The sequence below is a fragment of the Sylvia atricapilla genome, chromosome 11, assembly GCF_009819655.1.
Source record: "Sylvia atricapilla isolate bSylAtr1 chromosome 11, bSylAtr1.pri, whole genome shotgun sequence".
Lineage (NCBI taxonomy): Eukaryota > Metazoa > Chordata > Aves > Passeriformes > Sylviidae > Sylvia > Sylvia atricapilla.
In genome coordinates this window covers 17,288,551-17,313,686 of record NC_089150.1, presented here as the reverse complement: position 1 = coordinate 17,313,686, position 25,136 = coordinate 17,288,551, and the positions used below count along the sequence as shown (strand labels likewise).

Sequence of the window (25,136 nt, the reverse complement as noted above, 5' to 3'; positions counted from 1 at the left end):
GTTCTCAATTTCATTTCCCTTATTGGTGTCAGGATTTATTCCACTGATATTTTAAAAATAATTTAAAAACGTGGAATAGTGTATTTGTGCAATTGCTTAAGAAAATTAACATACTAAAACCTAAATGTATGAATGAATGCTGGTTTTCATTATTTTCTGCAGTATCCCAACTTCTTGTGGTAACATGATGAATAAATGACGAAATTATTTGTCTGCAGTATTGCATGGAATTCTGCTAGCAAGCTGTTCTGAGAACAAATCCTGTAGTTGATGTAATTTTTTTTTTCAATTTGTTTCTTTTGTTGTGTTTTTTTTTTTTTTTTTTTTTTTTTTGTCTAGGAGAGGGAGAGTAAGGGCCAAGAGATGGGTGAACAGAGAGGTCTATTGAGCAGTCTCTACTGAAAAGCGATTTTTTTCATTTAAAGGCTTTGAGATTTCCATATAAATTTACTAAAGCTTGTGGTGTGACTGGGAAGAACAGTTGACTGCTCTCAAGAAGTGGAATTTAGAAGAGGAAATTGCCTTGTTTTATTCATGAGTATTTTATGACAGCAGAAGTGTATTGGAACTTAATAGTCACACTGGAATCTGTTGAAGTAGTGGCAGACTTTATTTCATCCTGGCTGGAGCACTGCTGTCTTGTCCCTGTCTCTTCTCCTTTTTCACCTTGTGCCAGTATTCATAAATAAACACAAGTTTTCATGAATGATAGAAGATGTCAACACAGGGAGTGGTGCTTGCTCCTGAGCCTCCCTTTGCACATGCCACCTGTTGGCCTTGTGTCTGTAAATACCCTTGCAGCCATGTGGCCGATAGGCTCAATGGGGTCAGTAGGTAGAAAAATACATTTTTTTCAAACAGCCCATCTTGTTTCCCCCACAACACTTTGGAATTTGATTTTTCCTGTGTGCCTTGTCCTGGGCAATGTGTGCTGGCAGTGCCAGGCAGTGAGTCCATGGTTGGGTGGGGCTGGTGCTGGTAGTGCCTGTTTGAGAGCACCCTCTATTCCGTTGCCTGGGGCTGTGATCTCCCTTCAGGGACTGTTTCTCAATCCCCGTGTTGGGCTACTCCTTATTTTTCCAAGCTGTAATCCCCTCTTGTTCACTTACAGACTTTTCCCTAGTTACTAGCCCTTTGTTCTTTAGTCTGCTCCTAAAATTCCTCTCTCTTCCCTCCTTTTCCCTCCATTCCTGACTAGCTGAATCTGGTCTCCTGCTATTTTGTTTGTTTTCAGCCTCCTTACCAGTTTGTTTTCTTCTTTTCCTTCCTTGGCCCAGTCTTGCCAGACCCATTGTCTAGTTCTGTTCTGTTTTGTCTCCTGGCTGGGTTTCTTTTCCTCCTCAGTTTTCTAATTTTTTTTGGCTTTGTTTTTTTCCATAATATGTATCAGAAAATGGTTTTTAAGAGCAGCAGAGTTAAAAACTTGGCATTCAGTTCCTGCTTTGGAAGAAAATAGGAGAATGCTAGAACACTTGAGCAATATCTTTTTAAGTGAAGCAAAATGCAGCAGTCTGCAGGTACTGCTGCAAGATATAAATCTTACATCTCTGTAAGAATTGTGCATTTTTAAAAAGCAGATATATTTTTATATAATTTCTGAAATATTTTTTGACAATAAGAGATGTATGAAAACACAATCACAATATTTAGTTGTCTTCTTTTTTTTTTTTTTTTTTCACTTGTGTCCCCTTTGCACCAGTTATCACTTAGATTATACTTTACTAGCTTTGAGAACCACAACATCTAAAAAAACTCTTGTCAGTCCTTTTTTTGACTTGACATCCCACTAATTGTTGGGGGAGTTTACCCTCGCATGGGTTACTTAGGGAAATAGAGATTTATAAGCAGTATGAAAATGGTTCTTACTTTTTACTAACTAGTTAGAATCTATAAGTCAGAATGCAGGATCTAGGAAATATGCATTATATTAAATGCTGCTTCTTGCAAATGAAGGGAACCAGGAATTCTACCCTCAGCTTTGAGTCGTGCTTTGGTTTTCTATGTTAATGTAGGAATTCTTGCATTCTGCAGCGAGTTAAAATAGATTTTCTCCCTTAAAACAGATAAAGGAACACATGAGGTTCCTTTAGGCTTAGGTACTTTTACAATAGTTAAATTTCTCATATACTTCTGTGTTATGTTGATGTTTTGTGAAAGGGTGTTTGGATGAAGAGCCCATGATTTTAGCCTGACAGAGTTATTCTCTGCCTGAATATCCTTTTAGCTGGTTTTGGATGGCTTCTCTCTAACATGGATGTTGTAATTGGAGACAGGTGTTTTCTGCTCCAAGTGGATTTTTGTAGTGCCAAATCCTGTCAAAATAAAAAAGAGACTTGAATTTTACCATCCACTCTCTTACCACCTTGTTATTTTGTAGCACGTTCTCTTGGTATTTTAGCATTTGGTGTAGGTGACTTCAGCAGGAGGAATTAGGCTAATTTGGGCTAATTAGGAATTACTGTTTATGGGTAGATTTAATGCTGGGTGAGTTCACTAAACTAGTGCTCTTATGCAGTCTCTTTGCCAATATGGATTTACACACAGCTGTTCTTGCCAACAGATTCCCCTTCCTAAACGCTGAGTTCAGTTTTCTATCTTGAATTTAGCCAGTGCTTTGTGAGAACAGTTCATCCTCAGATATATTGGTTGACTAACTTCTACATTTGAAACTGAACTTCTACCCAAAACTTTTTCTTTCTGGTGATGATTTAGCCTGAAAAATTTGCATCTGCAGCATCACCTAAAACCTATTTTGAGGCAAAAAAGAAATAAACTAAGAACAATGCTAAAACAAGGCGACAGTGTTTGTGATAGTTTAAATAGCGCAAACATGGTTATTTACAAAAATTGCCAAGCTCTTCAAAAAGGATTCCAAGTGTGTAGTTTTGTAAGAAAGCTTTGTGTTGCCCTGTTCCATGAGTAAAAGTAGAAAAAGCCTGGTGCAGTTGGTGTGGAATATGTTCTCCAGGCCTGGAGAGGTGGGCAGCTGTAACCAAGGGTCCACAGTTCCTATCGAATGTGCAGACTTTGACATGTCCAATGCAGAGTGTGGTTAAAAACAGCTCCCAGACCAGAGCTAATGAGCTGTTGTAAATCAGTGTGTCTGTGTCCTTCCAGGGACGCACTTTTCCCAGTGCTGCCAGCATTTTTGTCATCTTGGCCTGACTTTGTTGGCAGCTGTGACTACTGTGGTAACTTCCTTTAGTGATGCTGTTCTTTCCAGACTCGGATAAAACTTGTTTGGCTTTTCTTTCACATTTTCAATACCTGAATGACCTTAATGTAAATGTATTTTTTTCCAGTTTCTTTGTGTAGCATGTTAAGGTTTGCTGTTCCTGTATATTGCATAGAGCTGGATTGGAGGCACAGTTCTCCCTGGGAAGGCTGAACTGACTTGGTAATCCACTGCTGCAGCCATTCTGTCAATGCCTCAAGTCTCTGCTCTCACCTGTTCTGAAAATCCAGAAAGAATTGCTGATCTCAAACAGAAAGGATGTTAAAAGTCAAATTTACATTAGAATTTAGATACTCTTAACTTCCTGAAATATTCCCAAATATCAGTCAGGTATCTTCCTCAGTCAGGTTTTGTAATCTTGTAAAATCCTGTATTAGTAACCAAAATAAATATTTGTACTTCCAAAACAGTGCTTGCCAGGTGTGTTTTGATGATGATTAATAGTCTATGGCTTTATATCAACAATGACATGAACCCTTTCACCCTTGTGGTTAAATAATTATGTTACTTCAGGTATTCTGACTTGTGGGTTTTGTGCAGTTTTGCATCCTTTGCATTGTGGCTGCATTTGTTTAGTGAAAATGGCACACCCTTTATGAGTTTTTCTTCTCCTTTACCCAACAACCCTGGATGTGTTGTTGGCAGCCTGACAGTTTGTCACCTTATATTGTCTCTTTTCCTTTCTCCATCCTGATCCTTACTAGAAATTTGAAAAACAAATGTTTATATCTATCCTTCCCTCCCACTCTCCCCCCAGCATAAGAAGGAGCATGAACCTGTTGGAGCAGGTCCAGAGGAGAGTGAGGAAGATGTTCAGAGGGCTGGAGCCCCTCTGCTCTGGAGACAAGATCACATCAAGATTGAGCTGTCTAACAGAAATTTTGGTTTAGGTGCCCTGGATGATCAGCCCTCCTTTCCTATTGAAGCTGCAAGGTTAATCTTGAAAAGCTGAGTGTCATGTGGGCAGAGGCAGGAAACATGTCATGTAGATCTAGTTGCTATGCGGAAAGATTTTGGGAATATTTGAAGGTTAGTGATGTAATTTGGGAAATCTTACCATTTGCAGGTTCAGGTTTTATTGTGCACCAACTTAGAAATTATTTAGAAAATTAATTGAACAAGAATAAAATCAGACTAAGACTTTGCAGGGTTTTTTCCCCCACATTTTATACAAATACTAACACTGGTTTAGGAATGTGTTCTTCAACCTCTTTTAATCAGTATACTACAGCTTTTTTTTTTTTTTTTTTTTTTTTTTCAGCTTTGTCATTCTTATTTGGGGTGAATTCTACTTCATCTTCAAACAATACTAGTTGATTTTTTTAAAGTGGGGATTTTGGACTATAGAATTGATACATCTGATTAGAACTGGGTTAAACAATATGTATTTCTTTTTTAGCACTGAAGAATGTGGAGATCTTCTGGCATTTTTCAGAAGCATTTCAGCCTATGCTGAGTGGTATGAACATCGTAAGTGCACTTTCCTGCATTTCAAGGTAGTGTCTATCAAGCCTTTCTTTATTAGTACAATACATTTATTGCTTTAAAAAGTTCATTAAGAGAGAGCATTGGCAGTGAAACTGACTGTCTTTAGCAGAATATGGGATCTTAAGTTTCTATATGGTGGTGAAGAGAATATGAGCTAAAAATTTGTGCTGTGTTCAAGGGGCAGTTAAACAGCAATTGTTCTCTTCCTCACGGGTGGAGGAAAATAAGACTGTGCCTTTCTGTGAAGGAGTAAGACAGTTTGCTTTGGTATAATATTTTATTTTGATTTATAAAAAAAAGGTAAAAGGAGAAATTAAAAGAAAATAACACTTGTAGTCTTTGGCATGTAAGTGTTGGTTTTGAAGGATTAGATCTGTTTCTCTTGAAGATGTTTGGGCAACAGCACTTTCAGTTCTGGAATGCTTTACTTGTGTGGGAAATAAACTAACTGGAACATGGTATTTGAGCTCAGTTTTAAATTATCAGTATTTGGCTTGTTTGTTTTGGCTTTGTGCTGGTTTTAAGATAAACAACTAATCCTTGAGGTAGAAATACTACAGTCTTACAGACACAAAACATCTTACATGATGCTTTATGTTAAGAGAAGGATGCTAAGCTGCTTAATTGTGGTTTATTGGCTGAGTTTTATGTACCTTAAGAATTTACTGTCCCTAAACTCAACACCATCTTTACTTTTCAGCTGTAGTATAAAATGGGAACTGCATAATTTCCTATTTTTTCAGTCTTTTAGGCCTTTGAGTTCTGTGCCAGATTAATCAATTTCTATTATCCAATCAATCAGAATAGAAGAAGAGAGTTCTATTTTCTGATAATACTAAAAAATCCAGGCCTCAGCTGAGCAATAAACTGGCATTGCCTAATCCTGCTGGCTTTTGTGTGAGGCCTTTTCTTTAATCCCTCCATAGAAAAGGTAGAGCACCAAGAGCTTTAGGGCTCTGTGGCTGGTTTTTCCAGCTTCACTTGGTGCTTTCTGATCCTTACATCAGCAGTGACTATGGTTCCTGGGACAGTGATTTGGTGAACTGTTGTAAATATTTCTCATTTAAAAATAAAACAAAAGAAAAAATAGAGAAGAGATAAGTTAGGAGACAATTTTTCAAATTGCTGTAATGTAAGCAGTTTTTAAAAGTATTTGTTCAGATATTAAGTATAAACAATGAAACTACTAATAGCTGAAAGATGTGTGAAGACAATTCTTTGAAGACCTTACAAGTTTGTCAGAATAACAGATGTTCTTTCTGTAGTTTTAATAAAAAGATAGTTTTATTTCCATGGTCAAAGACAGGGATAAAAGGCAAACCAGTTTGGGAGAATATTTATCAAATATGACTGACTGTGTGTTTTATGAAGAGTATTTTAGGTCTTCTTATTTTTGTTAGCATTGCTAATCATTTCTTTTTGAAACACAAGGCTTTCTCAGGTAAGAGGATTAATAAAAGGGTTCAAAGATCAAATCTGGCAATTCAAATAACTAGATGGCTCAGGAGAATGTGTATCTGTAATTTAATGGGTTTAGTAATTTGTGGGAAAGCAGCTAGACATATGTTGTTAATAGATGCATAAAACCAACTCAAGGGTCTATCCTGTTAATAGTCAAACTTACACAACATTAAAAATGAGTCTCTAATCTTTGTATTTATTTTTTCCCCTTACCTACTCTATAGAACTCTGGTGTCTTGGAGAGAAAACTGTTGTGGAGGGGAGTCTTGGGTTTATAGCTTTTCTATTAATCTGTTTATTTTTTAAAGACAATTGCCAATGCTTCTATGTAGAAATAGAATAGCTTCTGATGCATTTCTCAGAGTGTAGTGTAGAAAACACCAAAGGTAGTTTATTCTTTCTTTCCTGTTTTGGTACTTGAGAAGAAAGGGATAATGTAGACATGGATGAGTACTTTGAGTAATACTGAATGTTTTGAGATTAAAGGCAATTCAAGGTCAATTCAAAGTATGTTCTGAAGGACCAAGTGGAGTGTTGCCCATGGGTTCTGTATGGCAGGTCTTGCTACTGTCACATGAAATATGTCTGTAAAATGGATTTACATCTGTAAATAATCTTCTAACCTCAGTCTGCTGTAAGGCTGAACAACTGAAACAGGCAAGGCTGGAAGAGCAGGTTGTTGAAGCTGATGCTGATAAACAAGAACAAAAATTCAAGTTTTATTGGAAATACAGAACAGAAATGAGTGATAGGAAAAAACAGAACAGTTTACATTCAGCTTGATATTGGTACTGGTCACACAAATAGGAGGTGTAAATCCTCCCTGCTGAAGCTTCTCACTTCATGTTTTTGATTACATTGCGAATGGGGAAAGGAAAGTGAAACACATCCGAGAACTTGGTGCCTGCTTGAGGCATTCAGAAGGTACCACTTGTCTACTTTGGTTTGCTCACAAAGTGTTAAGAGCATTAATTAGCATTACTGATGATAATCACTACATTTCAAAAATATATACAACATTTTAATGTAAAATTTATTGTGTGGTAGTGGGTAGGTCTTAGAATGTTTACATGTGTGTATATGTTTAAAAATATGCATTTATTTGTATTATACACATTTTTGGTGATACTTACTGCTCATGTTAATACTGGGAAGAGTTTTACTAGCAATGATTTGCGATGAGAACAAGATCAGAGGCTGCTGCTTATGCAGCGTTGTTACATTTACAACTGTGTTTTTTCCATCTTGGGTGTTTATCACAAGAGACATGAGAGAATTGATGGGTTTAATTTTTTCCAGATAGAAATTTGGCTTGACATTGGAATATATTTTTACATGCACTGAAGTTGTTTTTTATGTTTTTGCTGAAAACCTGGGAACATCAAAGTTTTATGATTTGTGTGGAAAAATGAAAACCAAATATTGCTGCCAGACTTGATTTTGTTCTAGTTAAGACAATGGAATTTCCTTCTTGTTACACCAAATAACTTAAAATGGAAAATATTGGGGATTGCTGTTTTTGTTGGATAATGAGTTCAAAGCAAAAATATGCATTCAGAATTAAATGGGCATCAATTCCCCAAAGCACAAGCACTAACAATTCAAGGCTTAGCTACATAAGATAAATAAAACTAATACAAAATATCTTGTAAAATTAATATTCTAGATGCAGTGATACATCATCATGCATTTGATGCTTAACTATTTCTACAAATTAGGAATCTATACTAACTTCAAACTTAGTACTAAGTTGATGTGGTAATAGTAACTAACACACCTTTGGCATTCGTCTGGAGGCTTTACACCTGTGGTAGGTGTTTGAAGGGAGAAACTGGATGTCAGAAATGTACAGTTGTGGAACTAAAAACATTGTGCCCTTTATCAATGACAGCAGTTTTGGATGAACTGAGTGTCAAGGCCTCTACATGTCAATTTGTGATCTTCATGCACTGCATAGGTTCAAGTAGTTGAGTGAAATGCTTGAAGTTACCTCTGATTTCAGATCAATAATGGAATCAACTTTTCTTTTTAATTGAAAATATGATTTGATTTTTCTGTAATGATCGGAAGTATTGTTGTAGAAGGGTAATTATCTTTCTTTGCTCTGACATCTAGATGAAATCATAGTTATTTACACGTAAACTCATTAATTTAGCTTTGCTCTAAATTATATTGTCACATTTCCTGCCAGGAGAAGCTGTGGAACCAAGACTCTTTTACATCATTAGTTAATGACTAAAATACTTGACTCCATTATGCTGTACATAGACTGTTGTTTTAAAATGGGAAGCTGGTGTTGCAAAAACAGCTCTTGTGAGAACAGCTCAGTAAAACATATATATTTCACTTAAAATACATTGTGTAAAAATAAAGCACGTTATTTTCAAAGCAAAATAGTAGAAGGAAATCTAAAACATCTTTGCAGAGTTCCAGTTGCTATGTTGCTTACAGTACTAAACCTAAATAGCAGTTATTCTCATTTACCACAAATCAAGTTTTTAAGGAAACTAATGAATTTAAGCTTTGGGAAGTTCTATTTCTAAACATTCTCTCATATCCGTTTTCATCCAATACACCTTCAAAGGTCAACTGAAAAGAGTTCACTCCAGATTAAAAGAGTGGGATTGGAATTCAGAAGTATTTTTCCTCTTTAGCTTGCTCAAAGAAAATCTTGCATTTATCTGAAAGTGAAATGTGGTGCTGTTCTGAGTGCTGGTAAAGAATGAGAACAAGCAGTTTTGTGTGATTTTCACCTAAAAGACTATGTGGTGAAATAAAAGTTGAGTTGATGTGTGTGCATATGTATATGTTTTTACACTTTAATTAGCAGAAAAGATTCTGAAAGCATGAGGGATACTGTAACTACTAAAGTGACTGTTTTGCAATGGTTATTTCGGAGGAGAATGGTGCAGCATAGCAGAAAGTTCTGGGTATGCAGGGAAAAGAGCATTAGTAAGGGAGAGGATATGAACTTGTAAACAGAGAAGAAGTGACCCTTGTTGCCATGCCTGGGTCTGGCACATGGAGTGACGTGAGCAGTGCTAGTAGTAGGTTCCCACGGGCAGCATCCTCAGGCAGGAGAAGGCGTTGATGTGCTTGGCCAGGACGATGGGGTTGCCCTCCATCCTGATCTCGTCCATCCGCGTGCGGATGTAGCGCGTGTTGTTGGACTTGCAGAACGTGTCATCCGTGATGGTGGTGATGTTGTTGTACTGCAAACCAAAACGTTTTTATAAATAAATACATACATGCATTGTTGATAAAAGATATTTACTTCTTTTTGTCGTCTCCTGTCCCTGATGTACAGAAACCAATAATAAATCCTGGCATGGGAATTAGTGGCTTCTGAACTTCTGGATGGTTGTGACCATACACATTGGTGTGGTGAATTGTTTTATTTCAGTGGAAAACTGTAGTAGGAACTGTTTTAAAATAGAACAAGTTTGATTTGAAGTGTGCAGCTCCTGAGGCGTTTACTAAGAGAATGTTAAGGAAATCCTTTGGGAATACCTGAAGGTGAAGAATGCGCAGACTCTCCGGTAAGTTCAGGGGAACAGATTCCAGCGCATTGTGTCCTAAGTAGAGGTAGGCCAAATTTGTGAGCTTCTGTTGAACAGAAAGAGAGGTTACTGGTGCTGGTATTGAGGTTAAGTAACTTATGCCTGTTACAAGACATTAGTAATTTTTTCTGATCACATAGCCTGTAAACTGATGTAACAAAAGCCATTCTTTTGCTGTGAATGTTGAATTCTGTTATATCAAGAAATTCATAGAACAGACCTTCTATGTCTGGTAAATTCCAGTGTCAGCATGTGGGTTATAAAAATTGAGAGCACTATAAATAACTGTTTTTTTACACACAAATATATATATGTTGTTTATTAGTATTTCTGTAGTCCTCAGAACTGTGCTTGAGCCATCAATTTTAGAAATTTTTTCTTTACATGTTAGCAAGAAAGCAAGCAGGTCAGAGATTTTATAGAACATTCTTTTCTGCGTGGAGGACATGAAAGAGTGAGTGTACAAATGACTGATATTCCAGAGTGTCTTCAAAGCAAAGCAAAAGCTGGAGAGCTGCTTCATTGTAGTTTGTTTCTTAGATTACAGAAAATACAGAAAAATAATTTGGTGGCAGACTGAATAGTGTGGTTACTGATTTTGTTTACTTTAGTAACTAAAATTATTGGCTTTTTCTTTACCTTGAAAGCATTTGCTTTGATACCTCTGCTTTTGATTCTGTTTTGGTTTGCATTAAATGTCGTTAGTTTGGGAGGTAGAACAGGAAGTTTTACAAGTCGATTTTCAGCAAGAGAGAGTTCTTCCAGCAGCAGAAGCTTTGAAAAGGCTCCATCTTCTATTTCTTCAATTCTATTTCCACTAAAATCAATTCTTCTCAAGGTAGCTTTACAGAAAAGAAATGAAAATATTAGTATTGACTTCATAATTATATGGTGTGGGAAATGTGTATGGCTGTATGTGATGAATGTTACTCTGTTGGCTGCAATCTAAACTGTGATCTACAAATCCAAGTACTGTTAAAATATGGGTAAAATTGACATCTATATTTTTTCCTGGTCTTAAATTGAAAAAATAATAAAGGGAAGTACTCTGGATCCTTCTTTTTGTTTTAGAAATAACGTGATTTCATATATTTATAGAATTGTTACGCTGTATAGTGAGATAGCTGGCAGAGCTGCCCCTGGAGCATGTGAAAGAAAAATAATACCTGCTCATTTAAGACTGGCTGAGATGCAGAGCAGAATTTTATTTTTAGCAATCTGCTCTTGGCCTGATTGTTTGGGATTATTAAGATATTTTGGGAGTATTAAGATGTTTAAGGGTCCAAGTACATTTCCATTTTGCCTTTCCATTTCATATCCTCAAACAGAGCTGGAGAGGGAGGTGTCACTTACTGATGTCGGCGAAGTCGGAGGCTGCGATGCGCTTGATCTTGTTGAAGCGAGCGTAGAGATAAGCGGTTTCCTTGGGCAGGGGCGGCACGGCCTCGATGTCGATCTCCTCGCAGTACACGGAGCCGCTCAGGCACACGCACAGCAAACATGTGGGCAGGTCTGCCAGCAAGGGGTTGGCACACTGTTACAGCTCCCTCCACTCACTTGAGCCTGGTTACTCAAAATAGTGTTCTCTAGTGTCTCTTAAGGTTTTCCATGGTTTGGTTTTAAAAAAAAAATTATTTGCATCAAGTTCTGAGAAGATTTAATCTTCTCAACTGGTTTGGGATTTTTGTACTTTTTATTGTGTGTAATTTCCTTGTGTGTAATCTGTTCTTCCCTGAGCATGTGAAATGCTATTAAGTGGCCTGAATTCAATTTTTAATCTTTAGTTGGCTAAGAGTATGGTGGAAGTGACAACTGCAAGTTTGTGACCATGTTAAATATCACATTTGCAACCACGCCCATGAGGAGAAACATCTGGCACTGCATGCATTTGGTACTCTAAGTGCATTAGGAGTATTGCTGGTAGGCCACACAATAATCTTGTGTTATTCCTAGCTACTATTTTGTCTAAACCTCTCGATAAAATCTCCAGCGGTTATGTTTATATGTTATATATGGTTTAGATTGGAAGGGAAATGAAAGGTCAGCTCATTTCAACACCCTGCCACAAACAGGGACACCTTCCACTCTGCCAGGTTGCTCAGAGTCCTGTCGACTATATCAGTTTTATATTGAGATTTTTACAGCTGTTGCTTTAAGCAGAGAGAGAAACTTTTTGTAACGTAGTTTGAGACATTCATGCCTTGTCCTGCTCCTCATGGACAGTAGTAAAGTATTAGTAACTTTTGCTTTGCTCTAATCTTTTCTGCCAGCAATATTCAAATGCATATAATGAATGTGGCTTTGAATCTGGTTTCATCACCACTGCTGTGTCTTGCTTCTGCTGTGTTTTCTGCATTTTGAGAGTTTGGGTCGGCTTCTACCCTGGAGTGAAGGCAGTGTGGAGAGCAGAGTCATTCCATGGGGTAGTTGTCACTACACAGCAAAACAGCACCTCCTACAACCAGTGAGGAGTTACAAAAACAGCTGATCTATACTGGGAAGCCAACCCAATACATGTAACAGCAATTCTTTCTCTGCAGCAGCACTGCAGAGAGCAGAATGAAGATTTTGAGGTTGTGAATGTCATCATTTTTAGGCTGCAGAGTTCTGCGCCATATGATGGGCTTGTTTTTTTATTATTATTTATTTAGTGGCTTGTTTTCTGTGTTTGTGTAAGAAATGGAAAATGTCAAACAATGTTGTCACTGTTAAAAAGGCAATAGTTTTTATGCTTGTCTGTCTAGAAGCTCTGATGTTCTTGGAGACTTGCTCAGCTTTTGATGGGGGCTTGTTGACAGGGGCTGTTTGGCAATAATTAACCTTGAATTAGTACTTTGGTGGTGCTTCACAGTCCACTGGTCTTGCTGAATCATCAGTTATTTTGGGAAGTTTAGATCACAGACACACAAAATAAGTGTCTTTTTTCCTCACTGTTCTGTTTGGCAGAGAAACTTTGTCCTTTTCATGTGTAGAGAGCACTGGGGCTTGTTAGGAGAAATCTGGACAATGTACCCAGAGCCTGTAGAAAGCTTTGGCAAGTGAAGGATGTCCTGATTTATTTTAAAAATTGACCTCCCTGATTGTCAGATGTAAACTTTGAGAATAGCCAATTGTTCAAATAAATCTGTTGAATTAGTTTAAGCATGTCCTATTTCATCATCACTTGGTTAAACTGTGGAACTTACTGGAGGATGTATTTTGTTTTTCTTTGTTGTCTTGTCTAATTTATTTAACTTGGGTATGTCTCAATGGCAGATATGACTGGACAAGTGTGTGGAGATGCTTACAAGCTGTGCTTTGTGTATTCAAAGTTTACCTTAGGATCTTTTAAATTTCTCAGCCTGTTCCATCAGAAGTTAAAAGGTTTTCCACAGGGGATATGCAATATATTCAAAAATGAAAAGATTAATGCTGTTAATTTAAAGCCTTTGTCATCCTTTGCACATTAGATTTGCATATTAAAATATATTCTTTTGGATATCTTAGACATCACAATGTTCAAATCAGTTAACTTACTTGTGTCCTTTGTTGGTGGGACATCGAGTTGGCTGTCATCCCTTTGCAGCATTAGGGAGGTGTCAAGAGAAACGTTTGTTCCATCCTTTGTGAGAGAACAGATCTCATTTAAAAACACAAACCACAGACAAAAAGCCACAGAGCATTACAAGCATCTGAAATGACATATTTTTAATTGAGCTTCTTACAATATAGCTCCTTATAGCACTTAATTTTAAAAATGCTCTTATAGGTTGGATGACTAATGTGATGTATTGTCACTTTTACACATGAACTATTTGCTTTGAAAGGCAAGAAGGGAAGGTGCTGCCAGTGCTCTTTAGAAAACTCAAGTTCTTCAGGAAAGGACAGTAGACACAAAACATAAATAGAAAAAATAGTCTGTATGGTGGGAAGGAATATGTAAATGGTGGGCATTTAAAAACAGTAGAGTTTTGAAGATAAAGGTTTTGCATACAATGTAAAATTCAGTAGGACTTTAATGAGTATAAGTTGTATTTTGTTGTTGTTTTACCCAAATAATCTCAGTAAAATAAGATGTCCTTGCATTTAAAGCTATTCAGAATTCCTCCTGCAGATAGTCATTGCATCTTTTCAGTTGCAGGACAACTTAGTTTATAAACACATTCCTTGCAGGTATTGGCTGAAATTGAATAATTTGTTTCCGTGATCTGCATGTAAGTCTGTTTTAAGGTGTAGGCTGCTAAGAGAAAGGGCCTTTTGTGATGCAGGGAACAGTAGTGAGATTTTCATTGGATACTGGAGGAATTTTAGAGAATTACCTATTATTACTGTATTTACAGTACAGATACAGTGGCTTATACTGTGATTTGCATGCATTAAAATTAATGGGATTTCAGTTTGACTGTGGTAGTTGTTTTTTGGCTTACATCATTAGTTTGGGTTTGAGGGGTTTTTTGTGGAGAATATTTGTAGGACAGAAGAAGCCAATATGGTTTTGGTGTGCCTGGCTATTGGAAACACATGCAGGAAAGAACACTGTGAGATGTGGAAGATGTTTTGCTTTAAATATGCTTAAGGATCAGCCCTGGCAGAAGCCAAGTGCTCTGTTGGAGAGCTGCTTGCACACTGGGAATGCTGACAAATGAACCGCTTTTAGTTTTCTTAATTCCCCCCACTTTCCCTTCATTTAGGCACAAAGGTGGTTCGTCTGCAAATGCAGTGTGCAAGTAAGAGCTTTCAAACTCCTGATACTGTGTTTAATTTGGTATTTAGTTGCTTGCATATACTTTACTGTGGGAATTTTTTATTCTGCAAAACAAACCACTCAGGCTTGACATAAAGCCTGAGAAACAAATATCTTGGCTGGCCTCTGTCATTTTGACCCCTTTTTAGCCTATGAATCATCTGTCCCTTGGCTCTTCCCTTCATCTGCCTCTCCAGGCTCTGGCTCTGGTTTGGGCTGGCTTGGTTTGTCCTAGTGAAGCTTTAGGTGCTCAGTTAGGACGTTTTAGGTGCTCAGTAGGATTCTGGCAGCAGTTTGACTATGCTGAGTGGAGGGAAGCTGGGGGTGTCAGCTCACCAGCTACACTTCAGCAAACAGCAAATCTCACAGAAGCTTTCTGCTGGAGTTAGCTCACAAAGGTAGGTTGATTAGGCACATGAAGACATGGACCTTGAGATATCTGTGCCAGTAGAGGCTTCTGAGTGCATGGACTGCTCATGGAACAAGTGGGCTAGTCTGGCTGCAGCTGGTTTGGCACCTGAGGGACATTTAATAACATTTGCTTGCACAGCTTATCTGTCTCAGGTGAAGGTTTCTAGCAGAGTCTCCTGCTTGAGCCATCCAAGTAGTCTTTGATGGAACTTCTTAGCAGAATGCAATGTATTCCTAATCTCTGCCAGTGGGAAATGTCACAAAATTAAAACTGGTAATTTGCAGAATACAATTAAATTCCTAAAATTAAAAAGTATTTGCTGATCAGCCATAAAAATTCGTAACTATGGTGTATCAGTGCAGAAGATGGCTTGGATTGTAACCACAAGTTAATTACTTGCATATGTCAGGAATGCACTGAAGGAATATTGGCCTACTTGAACTTAAATTCCACCTGCCTCTTGCAGTTTACTGCACAGACACATGAACACTTTACATCTAAATACTCCAACCATCTTCCAATTTCTGCAAAATAATTTATTCATCTTATATCACAAAGGTCTGGTAGTTTATATTCAATGGAATGAGTTAGTCCAGATGTGAGACAGCATCTAATTGAGTGGTTCTGTTCTCTTGTGGAAATTGAGATTTTTTTTTGTTTGTTTTAAATTGCTCAAATTTTATTCAAGACTGGTGTGGCTGTGGTTTCAAATAATCATAGTAATAAATTTCTTCTGATGTTTTTAGTAAAAGGTTTTTTTTCCTAACTGTATGTTCAAGCACACAGTAAGGAGTTCAAATTGTATGCAAGATAAGATTCCTGATTGGGCATGCCTGAGGAAACATTTGGCATGCATTTCAGTTCCAGTTAACACTTGGACTATTCGGGGAGTCAAAGTGGTGCAGTAAATGAATAGAGTATCTGTTTGTGCACCCCATGATTTAGACTGGGAACACTGACACTTGTGTCAATGTAGTTGTTGCACATAAGGAACTCATTTATTATTTTGTAATGAAAACATGTCAATGGAGAACTGGCGTGATGGAAATAATGACCGACTACATTCCTAGAATTATCCTAAGCAGAACTATTGGCCTTCAGAAGTCCTCCAGCTTAGAGCACTGCCAGGAGGACTTTGATTTGTCTGTGGCACATCTGTTGGCACCATTTCCATGTAGGTATGCTCCTTGTTCCTTTACTGAAGTAGCAGCAATCCTTCTGCAAGCAATTTATTAATTAACACATCTGATGCTGGTTAAAGTTAACAGGCTTAGTATTTTTAAAAAACTTACTTCTTAGTGGATAGTCACAGATTATTTAAGAGTCTTTTATATAGTCCCTTTTTCATGGGTTTATGTAAACATGTTATTTCATCACTATGGCAGATGTCACATTTAAAGATACCTTTGACTTTTTTTGCTATAAATATGTAACTAATTGTTTTAGTCAACAGTGGAAAGCTGTAATTTAAGTAGAACTGGGAAATATTAAAAAAGGTACATGAAAGTGATTTTTCTGTATTTGGACTGCAGTTTTTTACTTACTATCTTTTGCTGGTTTATTTTCCCTGCTTATCAGACTAAGCTATTGTAACAAGTGCAGTTAAGATTAAATAAAAACCTTGAGCTTTTCATACTGGGCTGTTACCACTTGGTTTGCATTTGTGGTATTTGCCTTAGAAACTACTCTTGGGACAATTGCTGATGGTTTTTCTCCCTCATCAGTGTTGTGTCTCCTTCTCAATTGGTGTGTACTGGTTAGGTCTGAATGGGCGTGTGAGGTTTGTAACTGCCCCTGGGAGCTGAGGTTGTGGCACTTCACTTAATTCTCCCCTGGCTTCTTGTTTTGTATTGAAATTCAGTGGCAGGAATGTGGGGCACCCAACAATAATATTCTGTTTGGAGATGCTGGTGAGTGCACTGAGATGTAGGGGATATTCTCTTTATTCAGACTCTCAAAGTGTTAATGTGTGACTCCTCCAGCAATGACATTCTATAGAAAGTTTGGGACGGCTGAACTGTTGAGCTGTAAAAATCCAAACCACCCACCCCTGAAAAACTGAAGCAAGAAACTTGATTGTTTAGCAAATCAAAAGAGGAACTGTGGTTTATACTGGCAGGTTATGTTCAATAAAAAGGGGGGTTCCAATTATTACTTTGATAGTAAAAAAAGAAAAAACAATAAAATCACCTTCCTTGTTTTTGAGCAAACTCACTTAGTTAATACAACATAGTTGAAACTGTTGAGGTAGTAGTTAATATATCCTGTTCTTATGATTGCAGGCACATAACAGCAGAGTTAAAATGATGCTGTAGCCTTATTTGTGCAAGCCTGCCTTCTGTGGCTTACTCAGACTGTAGCAAGGGTAATATTTTTGTGGTTTTAGTTTGAGCGGCTTTCCCCATGTCTGAACTCATTGTATGTTTCCCTGTTCTTTTAGGACTTTACCATACAACTGGCATGCACATAACACCTTTTTCACATAATGCTTATTTTAGTTAAAAATATTAAAAGGAAAATATAAGTAAAATACCTTTCTTACATCCTTGGATTGCATTTCATAATCTTGTGTCAGGCTTCCCATGGAAACATCTGTATCATACTCATAAAACTGGACTGATTCTTGCTGTAGAGGTGGTGCTGGATTTACCAAAGGTACAAATGCAAATAAAAAAAAAGTAGCCTGCAAAGTCTCCATTCTTTCCCAGAACAATGTGTGTAGCTTTCAGTGAGCTGGTGAAGATCTGCTCGTGCCTGGACTCTGGAGAACACTTTCTTTGGGACTGGAAATGAAAATGCAATCTGTCAAAACAATATTTAAAGCCTAGAGGACTTGTTGGCAGTAGTTTCTAACACATAAGGAATATGGAACAACTTTTAACTCTTGATATCCTTTAATTAGACTCTATAAAACCTGTTTTTAACATGTGAAGAAACTGGGAACTAATAACCTTTTTCCAACTAATAAGGAAAATACTCTCTTAATTGTATTTGCTTCTTACTCAGTTTGTTATTTTTGTTAAAAGCAAGATGATTTTGTTGATATAAAATATCTGGCATCTATGTAGATGAACCAATTGAAATATATGAGGTTCAAATGCATTGTCCTTTGTTGTCAAAATAAGTATCTTCAAACCTAAATGCTCTATAACAATAGCCTCTTATCTTTCACTTTATATTTGAGAGTAAACAAGAGAAGATAAATAAATACCCTCTGAATATTATACAGGTTGGGCACTTTTCGGGCAGGAAAGAGGAAGAGGCTGCAAACATGATCTTTAAAACATTACAAATAAGCATGCAATATTTAAAAAAATAAATCATTGCACAGCATTTTCCTCCTCTTTACTGTAGTTTTATTTAAGCTCTAAGTTAATTTAACTTTAGGAGAAAAGTCTACCTACCTTTTTAGCAGATTCCAAGCTCTTCACTGAAAAACCAGATATCCTTATCTATAGTTACTCTTTTGTCACTGTACTTTAGGTTCAAGTTATGCATTACATCCAAATTGTTGAAATGAACACTCTCTCAAAGTTTGACAGTCTGAAAAGTGCTCTCCATGGGGTAAAAACGCTTTGCCAGCATTCTCTCCCAGGGTGAGAGGTAATATCCTGGAGCAGGGGGTTGTACTTTGCATAACATTTGCTAATGCTAAGCCTGTGTAGCTCATCCTACTTTTGGTGTTCCTTGTTAAAATGGCAGCTTTCTGCTTCTGGTGATTTGCTCTTAATATTTGCTAAGGCTTTTTCTGTAAATGAAATATTAATTGTGTAAACTGGAGGTCTGTAATAAGGCATGTGTTATCCATTTTGTGGTATGCTTCAGCCTAGAGACAAAGCAGCTGCTTTCTGAGACAGAGGTAGAGCCAAAACACACGTCTGTTGTATTAGTCACATTTTGTGAATAGTAAAATGTTTTATTAGAGGTTGTGCGTGCTTAGAGAAGTTTCACCTGCCTATGAAATGGAAACTTTTCAGTCTGAAGAATTCAGGAAAAATATTATTTGGCATTTTTATTGTGTTTGTCTTGAGATTTTTAGACAATCAATGTCGAACTGCCTCATTAATTGACTTATTAGACAGTTTATTGAAAAATGGGTTTCACAAATAATATTACTTTGAATAAAATTCTGTTTCAAGTCTGCAGATAACTCAGTGAACGCTGTCCAGGTGTAAAATTTCCATCTGAACTACGAGCAGCAATTTTCTGGATTTGTGATGCATTTCTTCCTCCCCCATCCTTTTCCTCATTATGAAATTTTGGCAGTCAGCACAAATGGGAGACAGATGACCAACTTTGAAAGTTTATAGAGTAGCTTTCTCAAGTCTTTAAAAAGAATGTAGCAATAAAATCTAGGGGGAATATATCCAGATTTACATTTCTCTTTTATTGTCATACCTTTTTTTTTCCTAGAGTAATACTGGTGATAAACTGTGGACGTTTTGGTTAAGTTTTCTTTTAAATACTGTCTTGTTTAGCAGCCAAATGTCTGTAGGAAATCTGCAGAGTGACTACAGCCAGTTGCCATCTAAAATCTTTTTTGGTTTGTAATACCACCAGTTTCTGAACTCGTTTGGATTTTATAAAAATGCTTGTAGCTCAGTTCATAGGCAAATTTTACAATGTGATAGTTTGGACTTGAAGTTTGCTCTAGGATAATGCTGTGATGTTAAAATGGAGATGTGAAGGGAAGAGGCTCAGGAATAATAGAAATTTGGCCCTGAATCCTATTGGATGCTACTGTGCTGAAAGAAAGGACACCAGGAGTTTGGAAGTGGTTAAATTGCAGTGTCGGTACCATCTCAGCACCCCTCCTGCCTTCCTGCATGTCTGGGAAGTAATGACACAGCTCTGCTTTGTACTTACCCTTTCCTGCTGCCTCCCCTCTGCCAAACATCCATGGTAGGATTTCCTCTGTCTTTGGGGCATCAAATATTTTTAGTGCTTGAATGTAATCAAAGGATAACTATTCCCGGGGGGTGGGGGGAAACTAGTTAGCATTGAAGCTGAAAGCAAGATATAAAATTTTAAGTATATTTGTTACAGTTGTATGGTAATTTATTTTGTAAGTACTAAAATCCTAGATTTCACAGCTCCATAGAATGTCTTTGGAATAGCTTTGTATTTTCCTTACATATGAAAACTTTAAAAAATGAAGGAAAACTATTAGATAAATGACGCCTTGAAAATGTAGGAGGTCTTCATTCCAGGAAACATGTTTGTTTTGATCTGCAAGAGGAGAAGAGGATCTGAATTTTTAGACAACTTCAGGAACAGCTTCTGCACAAGATGTGAAAAGTCTGTGTTCATCAGGGTCACAAGATTGTGGTTGTGTGCGTCTCACAAAAAGGTTGTTGTGTGTGTACGCACTGCAATACAGGCACCTCTCAGAAGATCATGAATAGTTTCTTACAAATACATTCAAAGAGGGAGATGTTAAGTAGTTTATTTGGTGTGATGTCATCAAGGAGTAGCTAACACTGCCAAATGAAGTAGTAACCTTGTCCCATAGTTTGTTTGCATTGTCATGAAAGAAAAAAATATAACAACAAATAATGTCAGGTAAAACCAGTTTTTATCTGAACATGTACCAGATACTCAGATCAGCACAAGGATGGGGATGGTATGAATAGCTACAAACAAGGAAGGCAAGTATTGCTTATTTCAACTGCTTTATTCCTGCACAGTGTGACTGGAAATAACCACAGTATCCAAATCACGTGAGATGAAATATGTGATTGATATGCATTGGCAGTAGGGGAGCTCACAGGAAATACCCTGGCAAGCAGGGAGTGCTTTCTAGGCACTGTTAGTGCTTGGAAATTGGATGTATAAGTGTCTGTTGCTTGGACTCTGGTTACAAGGGTCAATTTACTGGGAAAGTTGTTTCATTTTTGGAAACATAAGCCTGATGTGGTATTAACTCCTTGAGCTCTGGCTTTTGCAGAGGGCCTTGATAATGTGTTTGTGGTGTGTTTTCTGATTTCCCCATGATATCTCATTTGCACTGATTTCCCCACAAAATACTTTCAGCTGACCTATTAGGCATTTTAAAAGGTTATTTTTCCTAGATAGAATTGCAGCTTAAATTTGAACACTAGTCATTTCCCTATAGTTTTGTAAGGATATAAATTGTAGCTGAAGGTGTAAATGAACCGTGAGACTTCTCTTCTTGTACTGGATAGAACCCAAGCCAGATTCATGGGATTGGATTCTGGTCTCTGGGTTCTGCTGTCAGAAAAATGTAGCTTTAGATGAAAAGGGCTGCACACAGAGTAAAATTTGTTGCCCAGGGCTGTCTTCTGTCATGTTAGACAATAAAGAATAAAGAGCTTTTAGGAGAGAAAAAATGAAAAGCTAGATGGGTGTGAATGGCAGAGGTAGTAAAACATAGGAAGGCAAGACACAAATGAGAATAACTATACAAACTATTAATGTTGCTGACTAAATCTTCAGCATCTGGGAAAGAATCTAGTATTTCGTTTATGTGTCAATACAGAGGGGGGTAGACTTTCCTCTGTGCAAGACTGGTTGGAAAATACTTCTCCAAGGTGCCTGTAGGAATTACATCAGGGCAGGGGCTGGCACTGCCTGGATAAAGACTTGTGGTTGTACAATGTGAGCCAGAGCACTGGAAAAAGAAAAATGGGGAGGAAAAAACATAGGGCCTTACCTCTGTGGTGCAGGGGTTAATAAGGCTATGAGGTAGCCCTAGGGCGAGTCCCATAAAATAGCTATCCTTGTGAAATAAACCAAAGCTGAGATTCTTTTTAATCATTCAGGTTTGTTCTATATTTAGACAGAGAGTGCATTTTGCAGCTGCTTAAAGACCTTGGCTTTCATCTTGTATCATAGTCTCTAAAGGATGATATTCCAAGTTTTACTCTTGGAAAAAGGACTATGGGTTATTGTTCAGCTGACCTGTGCTTATGGTGGGAGCTGAAAATCACTTCTACAGAATACTCGAAGTTAGTGTCTTCTCTTGGGCAGACTCTGCGTGGGACACAATGATATGAAGACAAATCAGGGAAGCTTTTAAAGATTCCTGGGCATTTATAGACCTGGGCACAAGGCTAGATTTTCTTTTGTGTGGGATATTTCTGCTTCATTTGGAAGGTAATGTGTTGGAGGTTCCTTCTGTGGAGTGTGAGTTAAACACCTCACAATGTTGACCAGCTGTTCTGGATTGGAGTCATTATAATATAAAAGGTTTTCTAGAGGAAAAGACAGTTATTTTACCTGTCTGATAAAATGCACATAATCATCTGCAAGCAGTGAGAGTTTTACTGTTAGAGGGCAAAAGCATTAAGCGTTAAAACCGAACTTGATGGTTCTGTTTTTTATTTTCTCCTTTTGTTACCTAAAAGAAATAACTTCTTGGAATGTTTCTCTACACAAGTTTTATTTTCTAAAACACAAGCTTTTTCTGCTTGATGTTTGTGTAGGATTAATTCTACTTTCTAAAACTACTTTTATCTCTTTGTTGCTCCATAAATGTGTGATATGAAACTTCTCAGACTCCTTCATTCCCTTCTGCTTTTTGTTGAGGTCCTGGTAGAGAATGTAAAAGTAGTTATAAGGCAGTTATGCCAGTAATTATGAGGGTGTTGTATTTATTCTGGGAACTAAATGTATCCCAGAGGGAGGAGGGAGCATCTCCTGGTTTCTTCACTGGTTTGAGAACTGAAGGTGGTGCAATAGAAGAGTTATCATGTAAAGCCAAGTCAATTCCAACTCAGCTTCCTTGAGGGATGGAGGAGGGTTCAGAGGTAATATTAAATATAAAATAAATGTCATTGTGTCCTAGAGAGAAAATGTGGAACATACTTCAAGATTCAGAATCACTAAAGAAATATCTGAAATGAAATAGTTATGGATGAACTGCTCCAGATTTTTATGAAAAGTTTCAACTATTTCTAAGGCTCAGTGAATTAAATTAATTTAGGTCACTGTTAGGGCCACCAGCTGCAAAATGGAGACAGCTGAAAAATGACCTAGTGATTGTATGAACATCCTTCCATATGTTTCTGATTTATAATCAGAATTTTTTAAGGCTGAAGACATTACCTTTATTTCTTGCATTTCTGGAAAAGAAAAACTCCTTTTATCACTTACTATGTTATAAATGAATAAAGCATATTGCAAAAATCATGCCTAATATTTAACAGAGATCAGACTATAGTTAACAAATACAAATGACCAGAGTAACAGTGCTCTTTACCCTGACCCCTCTGTCAAACACATGTTCTCTTGAACTTTGCTGTGTGACATCAGTTATATCCTGAAACAAACGCCAACCTACTGCAATTTATTATAATTTCTTAGAATACCTTCCAGAATTGGCATCACTTCCTTATGACAATACCATCATTTGTTGAGAGCTGTTGCTAGGTCTACAGGGACATTTGAGTCAGGGCTCCAAGAATCATTGGCCTTATCCATATTTTACTTCAGTGTTCCAGGCATCTGTTCCTTGTGTTGTTCATAACATCTGCTTTACTCTCTGTGTTCATGGCTCATCTTTACATTCATCTGTTTTCCTTGTGTTGTACTTTCAGAATAGGGGAAGAGGTTTTTTGTTTGTTATTTTTTTCTCTGTAGATTATGAATTAAGGCAATTAGTTACAAGATTGTGCTTTTATTTATTTTCTTTTTAAATTAATTAAATTATTAGAAATATAAATTTTGGGCAAAATAGTTAAAAACATTTAAAATGTTTATATTTGTGGAATTCCTGAAGTTGCAATAGTGTATACACAAATTTGCTTATAGCTGAATACTTCATACTCTTGCAGCAGTACTGGAAAATGATTGTGAAATCTTTTCCATCTGTATTTTTTTGCGTAAAAATATAGCATGTTCCCCTTACCTGCTTTTTAAGTAGGAAATGCCTATGCTTATAGCTCACAATGATCAGGTTGGGCAACAAAGAAGGAAATGGATTTGTACTGTGAAAGTGGAATATGAATATGCTAAACTGAGTCAGAAAACGTGAACTGTAAAACATATGTTTTCTCTGAAGGAGCTTCTGTCCTCGTCCACATAACTTTTATTATCAGAGTACTGAAGCAAAGTATAAAAAAATATTGATCAGGAAAAAACAAAATATATTCCTGCTGTTTTGGGCTAAAGGAAGAAATATAGACAGTTGGATTAAACTACTGTTATTTCTCTTTCTTTTGATTTTTATAATAGCTTCTTGTGACTGGCACTTTGCCTGAATTGCTCATGGAGATGCAGACTTAAAACCTGGATTGTTTCTATATTTTCTGACTGTGCTGTAAATTAAGCTATTTGATTGTTAGGTTTAGCTGTTACTGATGAAATGCATGGCATGTTTAGTTCTTAGTTTATGAACCTATTTCGTCCTGTAAAAACACTGTATAATCTGAAAGGAAGTACCAGAGCAAACATGAAGCATGTTTTACACTGTACCAAGGCAGTAGCAGTGAGGAGCAGCACCAGCACATTACCATGGTTCAGGATAGTGAGAACATGAAAGTGGGTGTGGAATAATGGTAAAGGTTAATGTACAGTATCCTGTGTCCAGAAATGCCCATAAACAGATGCTTTGGGAAGACAGAATAGGACAATCACATATGATCCATGTCTCGATCCTGTCTTCAAAAGTTCTTCTATTCTACAGCTATTTTCAGCTCAGCACTTTTGTACCTATTGTGTTTTGTTTAGCAACCTTTAATGGATCTCTTCCAAGGATCACAATTTCTGTTTCTGTCTTTTCTCAACACTGTGTCTAAAATTGCTGCTGCATCCACCGTATCCTCAGGCACGCAAGACACACGAACATCATTTGATGGCTCTTTGTACTGGAGCGGTCAATCCCCAGTCCCTTGCTGTCAATGCAACTCAGAATTTCATGGGTATCTTCCATAACCCCCCTCAGGCCTTTCTTTGCTGAGCTCTGGTGCGTTCCATGTTGTTGAGATAGCAGCCATTTCTTACCTTTAGTGACCTTGCTCTAATCCTTTTCGAGTAATGTCCTGTATAATTACACCAGCTACCTGAGGCTTTGGAAATCAATACTACATTTAATGTCTGGGTGAGCCACAGATTTATGGCAGTGTCTTGATTTCTCTTGTTTTCCATTTGTCTCTAGTTACTGTCTACATTTGATTTTCCTTTCCATGACTCCTGGGTGCTGAGCCAGGTGTTTTCACTGAACACACCTATTGCTACTGAAGCACTTCTGAGCGTTGCTCCTGAGTGATGTTGGTGAGGTCATCCTTCATTAGTTTT

The 25,136-nt window shown here is 37.3% G+C and overlaps 2 protein-coding genes across 2 annotated transcripts in view; one reads left to right on the top strand and one right to left on the bottom strand.

Annotated features, from left to right (window-relative positions):
- CENPP (centromere protein P) overlaps positions 1–25,136 on the top strand; it is a 112,002-nt gene that overhangs the window by 5,871 nt on the left and 80,995 nt on the right. The window contains exon 6 of the mRNA XM_066326909.1: positions 4,635–4,731. Within this exon, the coding sequence (XP_066183006.1) occupies positions 4,635–4,731 (97 nt within the window). The remainder of the gene's footprint in view (positions 1–4,634; positions 4,732–25,136) is intronic.
- OGN (osteoglycin) lies at positions 6,877–18,637 on the bottom strand. The gene is made up of 7 exons (XM_066326908.1): positions 18,284–18,637; positions 17,413–17,662; positions 13,261–13,345; positions 11,098–11,256; positions 10,384–10,586; positions 9,695–9,790; positions 6,877–9,396 (listed from the first exon to the last, which is right to left on the bottom strand). The coding sequence occupies exons 2-7, from the start codon at positions 17,575–17,577 to the stop codon at positions 9,226–9,228; spliced, it is 879 nt and encodes a 292-aa protein (XP_066183005.1). The 5' UTR covers positions 17,578–17,662; positions 18,284–18,637; the 3' UTR covers positions 6,877–9,225.